At 45.9% G+C, this 8,213-nt stretch overlaps 1 protein-coding gene across 1 annotated transcript in view; it reads right to left on the reverse strand.

The window, feature by feature from the left end:
• The window catches only part of ME2 (malic enzyme 2, NAD(+)-dependent, mitochondrial), a 10,260-nt gene that overhangs the window by 1,733 nt on the left and 314 nt on the right, over window positions 1-8,213 (reverse strand). Inside the window, exons 2-11 of the mRNA XM_009867664.1 lie at window positions 7,308-7,457; window positions 6,963-7,038; window positions 6,196-6,357; window positions 5,661-5,764; window positions 5,294-5,403; window positions 5,094-5,191; window positions 4,333-4,446; window positions 4,126-4,240; window positions 3,297-3,439; window positions 126-228 (exon numbers count right to left, since the gene is read on the reverse strand). Coding sequence (XP_009865966.1) covers window positions 126-228; window positions 3,297-3,439; window positions 4,126-4,240; window positions 4,333-4,446; window positions 5,094-5,191; window positions 5,294-5,403; window positions 5,661-5,764; window positions 6,196-6,357; window positions 6,963-7,038; window positions 7,308-7,457 — 1,175 coding nt within the window. The remainder of the gene's footprint in view (window positions 1-125; window positions 229-3,296; window positions 3,440-4,125; window positions 4,241-4,332; window positions 4,447-5,093; window positions 5,192-5,293; window positions 5,404-5,660; window positions 5,765-6,195; window positions 6,358-6,962; window positions 7,039-7,307; window positions 7,458-8,213) is intronic.

Here is an 8,213-nt window from a genome sequence, read left to right on the forward strand (position 1 = left end):
CTCGGCTTTAAATGTTGCTAACGCCTCTTGGCGCTGCTTCGCTAACTCTGCCTGGCGTAGCACGGGGAACCCATGAACTGGTGCTCAAGCCCAGGTTTAAAGATTACAAGAATTTTATTTCTTACCTGGGAAAATGTAAGCGTTGTTGCCTTGGCCCGGCTTGAAGGTTCTGCCGTCTTTCAGAGTCACCAGCTCGAAGGGACTGCCACTTGCAAACAAGCAACGGCCCTGTTAAGCAGAAGAATCCTCCCATTACTGATGGCTGGGAGGGTGAAGGGGAGATTTAGATTTAATTTAGATTTTAATAGGAAAAAATTCCTTTCCTGAAAGACTTTGGAAGCACTGGAACAGGTTGCCCAGGGCAGTGGTGGAGTCCCCATCCCTAGAAGTGTTCAAAAAACGTGGCGCTTGGAGATGTGGTTTAGTGGTCATGGTAGTGTTGGGTTGGCAGATGGACTTGATGACCTTAGAGGTCTTTTCCAACCTCAATGACTATGATCATACTTTTACGGCTGAGAGCTCCACGAGGAGTGAGTAACGCCTTTTGCTCATCCTTTCTCTGATTTTCATCAGCACGAAACACTACAACAAATCTAGAGTTTGGAGTGTGAAATACATGTCTGTAAGGAAAAAATCCTCCATCTTCTTTGGAGTAATATCATTGTTTCAAAATACTGAAGGCTCCCCACATCCACTACGTTTGAGAAGAAATTACACCGTCCTGCACGACATCTTGGTTTCTAAACTGGAAAGACACGGGTTTGATGGACGGACCACTCGATGGATAAGGAAGCGGCTGGATGGTTGCGCTCAAAGAGTTGTGATCAACGGCTCAATGTCCAAATGGAAACCAGTGGTGTCCCGCAAGGATCGGTACTGGGACCAGTGCCGTTTAACATCTTTGTCGGCGACGTGGACGGCGGGATAGAGTGATAGGACAAGGGGAAATGGCCTAAAACTGCAAGAGGGCTGATTTAGATTAAATATTAGGAAGAAATTCTTCACCATGAGGGTAGCGAAGCACTGGAACGGGTTGCCCAAAGAGGTTGTAGATGCGTTCAAGGCCAGGTTGGATGGGGCTTGGAGCAACCTGGTCTAGTGGACAAGAGCTGTCCCTTCCCATAGCAGCAGGGTTGGAACTAGATGATCTTCAAAGTCCCTTCCAACCATTCTATGATTCTATGAATTACCAAAGAAGCTAAAGATGTGGGAACTACGTTTCGATGGCAGCGGAGGGATCAAAATACACGGATGCATTTGAGGACCGGACTCGAGGACAAAGAAAATCAAAGCTCAACAAAAGCCCGTGCGAGACGCGGAGTGGCAGAGGCCACTAGAGCATCGTCACGCTTGTACAGGTGCCATCTAGTGGAAAAAGAATAAGGAATAAAAGGTTAGTGACATAGGATTGCTTCCTAAGATTTCACACCAGCCGGGATGAGGCTATTCCTGAGGCCAGAGACATGTGGGGCTGGCAGCTCTGATCCCTAATTGCCTGGCAAACGTCGTTAGTTAAACAACAAAGAAAAGTCAGAGCGGATTTTCTAGGTAATTATTGTATCTTGGAGGGGAAAAGAGTATAGAAAAAACGGTTTGAAGGGCAAGCTACGGGTAAACAAACGTTTCAGAGGACTAAAGAGCATTATGAAAACAAATATTGGATATGGAGCAAAGTCTACATTGGAAAATTTATTAAGGGCTGGAGCAAAATTACATCTGATTACTTGCTGACCAGCAATATTTAATTCTCCAAATAATCGGTGTCTAAAAATAAGAATTTATGGAAAGTGGTGAATAAAAGGATGCCTGGATTTAATATAGGGGGAAAAAAACCCTCCTCTCTCTGTTTGGCACAAATTTTTAAAACTGCTTCTGCATCTGACAGCGACAAATACCTTGAGGTCCAACTCCTTGGGACTTGACATGCAACCACCTCTTCCCTGAAAACATCTATTGCTCTCTCGACATCCTAGAAAAAGCGCACGGAAAAATGAGGCTGATCCTCCCTCTAACAGCGCCGCTGGCCTCCTTCAGTCAGAGATGCCAGTAGTTTTTACATTTATTTATGTCAGCTAAAAGGCTTGGCTGTCTAACTATTGTTTATTTTCCATCCAAGATGCTGAGATGGAATTTTATATCCTGAAACACTGCCCAACTTGCTATTCTGGCTAATGAGAGATATCCAAGAGATAATAAACCACCTCAATATAAAAGGCTTCCCATTTATTATTAAAAATTAAGATCTAGATGTCGTCCACAGGCTGCTAATTCCTGCCTAGGGCTCACTTTGGACCTGCAAATCTCTGTAGCAAGAGTTCCCTCCGAGCTGACAGGCCCAGGAACAGGGAAAAGAATCTGGGTGCCAACTGGAGAACGCCGGAGTCCTGCCCTTCTGAGGTTGTAACGCTGGAAACCGAGCCCCAGTTAACAGCAGAAGGAAGAAGTTTGTAGTTCTGCATCAAGAAAACAAGAAAAGATCTCCACCCAACTCATTTTCACGTTATGAGTCACTAAAAGAAATTTTTTAAAAAGTCTTTTCATGAGGCCCACCCCTTCAGTCTGCAGGCAGGCTCGGTGGACAGAGGGCGAGATCACAGCGAGCTGGAATCCTTGATGTAAAAGCGAAGCTCGAGATGATGAAGGTTTTTTTTTTTTAATAGAAAAATTCGTGCGGAAGGATAAACGACTTGCTTCCTTCAAGGCAATAATGTGTCCTGGCCGACACGCAGATAAGATCTGGACAGGCTGGAGAGCTGGGCAAAGGGGAACCTCGTGAAGTTCAACAAGGACAAGTGTAGAGTCCTGCATCTGGGGAGGAATAACAGCTACTGGTACAGATTAAGGGGACGTCCTGCTGGAAAGCAGCCCCGTGGAGAAAAACCTTGGAGTCCCAGTGGAGAGTAAGTTGTCCATGGGACAGCACCATGCCCTTGTGGCCAAGAGGGCCAGTGGGATCCTGGGGGGCATTAAGAAAAGTGTGTCCAGCAGGGCTGGGGAGGTTCTCCTGCCCCTCTGCTCTGCCCTGCTGAGACCACCCCTGGAATCCTGTGTCCAGTTTGGGGCTCCCCAGTTCCAGAGAGACAGGGACCGACTGGAGAGAGTCCGACAGAGAGCTACGAGCGTGATCAAGGAACTGAACATCTCTCCTGTGAAGAGAGACTGAGAGAACTGGGGCTGTTCAGCCTTTAAAAGGCTGAGAGGGGACCTTATTAACATATTAAAATGATTTGAGCCCTTGCATTGTCACGGAGAAACATTTCTATCGCCGAGCGCCGACGTTCCTAAACGTTCCGTACCTCCGTTAACGTATACGCTTCCTCTGCCGTGCATTCGGCTTTCACCGTGGGGTTACTCAGTGCAAATATGATGGGGCGCTCGTTGATCGAGGCCATCGCTTTGATCACCTCCTGAGAAAAGAGCCGCCCAGCTCCCGCAACTCCTGAAAGGCACAAAAATAGAACCGCTTGCTCGACCGCCTCGGGGCAGATGACAAGTCTCCCACCACGCAGGTACAACTCCATGAACATTTGTCCAGCAGCCACAAACTTCAGGGTATTGTTTTTTTTTTTCCCAAATAAATCACGTGCAAAGGAAATCGGGAAATAATCCCATCTGCCCTCTGCAGACAGACAGGCCCAGTTAGAAATCAATACCCCATATGTCTGCGATCTAACAGGTATTGGTGACCTGAGGTATAAAACAGCTCCTTCAAGCCACACTGTTGGCAAATTCTGGCCGGAGAAGCTGACTAGGGGAAGGAAGGGTTGGAAAAACCAAAAAAATTACTCAAGTTAAGGGACTCCCATAAAACAGAAAGTGTTTGGGATTGCTCTCTCCCTTGCTGCTGGGGAAAAGATTCTATTTTTGTCTTCCTCTTAAGAGCTCTTTATGACAGTTTCAGTTCCTTGTGGCCGTGCAGTCCTTGAGAACATGCTCGGAGTTTTCTAAGAAAGGTCCAACAGCTGGGCAAGAACTAGAGGAAGGAGTCAGCAAGGACACGAGACGCAGAAGGAGACACAACCCAAAAACCGATTTCACATTTCATCTTTTTGATACCAGCAGACTGTCACGACTCCGCGAACAACCCGACGAGGGAACCGCGGAAACAAGAATAACCTCCCTTACCAATGATAGCTGAAGGCCGAAGTATATTCACCGCTTCTACAAACGTCTTTGGTATCTGTTCTGGAGCTTGATGGGTGAATGGTTCTTGATTGGAATCCACTTTTTGTTCTCGGCCCTGTAGATAAAAAGTCAATTCTCTGCATGAGGAGGACACGGAAAGCACTGGCTGTCTGCAGTGTGGTGTTTCAAGGCGTGGAGCACCCCTACCTGAACCAGCAAACCGTATTTATCGAACATCCATATCCTCCTGTAGGCTTCTTCGGCGGAAACGCCGCTTTCCATCATGGCCATGACGATGAGGTTGGCGATTCCCAGGGCGGCCTTGTGGAGAAAAAAGGAATTTCTCTTTTTAACAAGTCAACAAAGAGGCCTTTTCTCACGAACACCACCCTGCTCGCCATTCCCCATAAAAAAAAAAAGAAATAATTTAGTAGGTCGGCCCTGAAACGCGACGTTCGCCTAAATGGGGGGAAACTCCCGGGATCAACAGCGTCGCATCTTCGGGTGAAAGAGAGAGGCAGCTCTTCTGGCGACCGTGGCCCCACCGGTTCAAGGGTGACGATAAAGCAAACAATGAGACCAAATTAATGCTGTCAAGAAACCACGGTTTCGTGTCCAGCTGCTTTCTGAACCTCCCTCTGCTCCTGCTGCCTGCAGTGGCAGAGAAGGCAGAAAACTCCCCAACATTCTAAAAATTAACAAGATGTTCTTACCCTCTTTTGTTACTAAATCATCAATTTTCTGGTAAATTCTCTTTCAGCTACACGCAAGGCCCTGATGCTTTTGGCAAGTCCGCGTCCGAAAGCGAAAAGATGAACTTTTTACAAACGTTCAACACCTTTCGAATCATCAAGTCCCTAAAAAGCTCTGTAACGCGACTCGGAGAGCATGAGTCTCCACAAATCCTACAGAACCCGAAACCGTACGGTTCGATCTCTTGTTCCTCTAGAGCCCTTAAAAGAACTCACCTCTCCTGCTCCGAGGAACAGCACTTTCTGCTCCGCGAGCGGTTTCCCAGTGGCTCTCTGTGCTGCCAGCAGTCCCGCCAAGGCCACCGAAGCCGTCCCTTAAAAGTAGCAAACCTAAGGTGAGCTGAACAGATCTACGCGGCGGATTTTAGGCAAAAGCTTCGGCGGAGACGTTAGGGACCGTAAAACGAAGGGCGCACCTTGAATGTCGTCGTTGAAGGTGCAGTATTTCTCTCGGTATTTCCTTAGAAAGCGAAAAGCGTTGTGGTTTCCAAAGTCTTCAAATTGGATCAGGGTGTTCTGGCCGTACCTACAGAACGAGGCAAACATTCCTATCGTTAGGCAACAAAAACAAGTCACCGATTATCTTTGGAATGAGGACGTCCTCGTGCTTTCGCCGCTTAAACCAATTCTGGGTGGATTTAACACATAAACCATAAGCAGCGCGTTCCAGGTCACGGAGAAAATCACTACAGAGCCAGGAATAGAGTCTTTTGATTTCTTTATTCCTTAAATGACTCTTGGGGTTGGTTTTTTTTTTTAAACCCCCAGCAATTATCGTCATACCTGTCTGTAATGGCTTCCATGAATTCATCGATTAGGTCATCGTAGACCTGCGAGCGATCTCTTTTTTGGTAGAGGCCCATATAAAACGGATCTTTTAAGAGCGTCTACAAAAGAACAAATCCGAGAAGGCAGAGGGATGAATCGTTTCCTCCGGATACGCTTTCCAGAGGGTTGCAGTCAAACATTTCACGCAGAAATGGCATTTCCGTAGCCACTGTAACTACCTCCAGTCTGCATCAACGTTCAGTAATTTCAGCTGGCGCTTGAGGTCCGCGCTGGCTACTTTTAAACTGGACCAAATCGATAAAACCGCTTTAATAAATCCGATTCGCGTTCCCAGAGGTCGACCTGACTCTCTTTGTTTTATTTTTTTACGGCGTTCCAGCATTTAAATCACTTCCGAATTAACTGACAGTTTTCAATCATGACATGTAACCGTGCAAAGTAAAATCATTTACCCTTACAAAAGGGGTAAATCTTACAGAAAAGATTTGGGTTTATGAACTTGTGGCAGACAAAGTTCAGTTAAACTCACTGTATTATCAGTTCCAACGTCGATGCACACGGGCAAGCACTTATCTGGATGTATTCCTGCACAGGCTGTATATAAACAAAGTTTTCCGACTGGAATTCCCATCCCGTACACACCCAGGTCTCCGAGACCCAATATTCGTTCTCCGTCGGTGACGACAACAGCCTGAAACCAAAAGCAGGGGAAACGCTCTACGACCGCAGCCAAGCAAAAAATAATTTACTGGGAGTATTTCCCTCGAAGCAACGACGCTTCGATATTAGAATCTGCCACGTTCCTTTTTCTTAGACCCAAACCCGCCGCCCAAATCCTTGAGGGCGAAGTGGGAAGGATTCAAACGCGGCTTTTTTGATTTTTACTTGCAAAATCCAGGCGTCGAAAAAGTTTGTAAAAGTATCCTTCACCTCATCTCCCCTTGCGGTTCTCGACCCAAGAGGGCCACGTAGGATTTTATGCCAAAATCTGAGCCTCTCAGTGACCACTTCTCTGTCCTTCTTTAAGGAGAGAGACCAGTGGTGTGTCCGCCAACATCTCCCCAAATTTGAAATAATGAAGTAAAATAAAAGCCTAATTCTCATCGCTGTTTGCTCAAACCATAAATTGAATATTTAGGATAAAACGCTGCTCTTTGAGAGACGCGTCACCTTCATCAGCTGATTTTGCTGTCGTCGCCAGACGACGATGCATTATTTAGTATTTACATTTCCACCAAATCCTCACGAGTTTGAAGAAGCTCAAATAAAAACTGGAAAAAGAATTCCAGTTAGTACCTTAACGTCGTTCTCTGGCCAGTTGTTCACAATTGACCTGATATGGCCTCTGTCCGAGATTGAGATGAATAAACCTCTGAAAGAAAGAGGAAAAAAAAAAAAAGCAGAAATATTTTAGTGGTGGCACTTGGAGATCTCGAGCAAGGTCTCTTTTTTTAGGAGGAAAAGGGGCATAAAAGGCTCAGCAGAGGCTATAACAGAGAAAATTCCCAACATTTGGAAAGTGCTGGTTCTTGGAAAGGAACGAACACATCCTGAAAAGGAAATAAAAGGTTTCTAAACCTCGGGCAAGTATAGAAAGAATGATAAAAAAAAGTAGGAGCAACGTAAATCCGTCGTTCTTACTTGGGTCTCCTGAAGATGTGGCCGTACTGGGAGCAGGCAAGTCCTACCGTTGGCGTGTACACGATTGGCATCAACCGCTCGATATCGTCTTGTAATACCCGATAGAATAATTTCTCGTTCCTCTCTTGGATTCCCATGATGTAGATATACCTGCAAGGAAGCAAAAGAGAAAATAAAACATGACGCAAAAACCACTCGTCGTTTCACATTTCCGCCGAATGAAAGAGGGCGTAGAGAAAAAAAACCAAACTTGCTTCATATTATTTCTTCCTGAAATTGCTGCTTCCACTCAAGTTGGGCTAAAAAAACGTTGGAAGAAGAGCAGCACAACGCAAAAGTTGAAATTAAAGCGCTGGATCTGATATACTATGCATAAAAAAATAAAAAAAGCTCTTTTCAAAGGCCTTTTTTTTGCAAATTCCCCTTCCAAACCACCGCGGATCGGTTCGTATTCAGCCTCGCTGAGCCGACAAACCGAAAGACAATGCTTTTTGCAACGCCGCCTTCGGCTACGGCAGCCGGGCGCCTCGCCAATACGGGCGACGCGACCGTTCCACGTCAGCGAGTGGCACGACGCGGTTTTCATGCGAGACAAAAGAGTTTTGCTGTGGTCCAGTAAGCCTCAAACCATTCCAGCTTTTTGGAGACCGCGTATTTTAGTTATTTATTTATTTTTTTTACGCGCGGATATAGCCAGGCTCATCTGGAAACGGCAGCGGGATGCTAAAAAACACGCAATGCTTAAAACAAAAAATCCAAATAAAAATCAAATTCCTTCCAAATCAGTGGGTTTAAGAAAAAATTGTTATAAAAAATCAAAATTCTAACCCTGTAACTCCTCTCTAGCAGGAGCTGCCGCGTGTGATCAACGCTTTTTTTCGGACCTCCACCTCGTTTACCTACACG

This window comes from Apaloderma vittatum, unplaced genomic scaffold, assembly GCF_000703405.1.
Source record: "Apaloderma vittatum isolate BGI_N311 unplaced genomic scaffold, ASM70340v1 scaffold31684, whole genome shotgun sequence".
NCBI lineage: Eukaryota > Metazoa > Chordata > Aves > Trogoniformes > Trogonidae > Apaloderma > Apaloderma vittatum.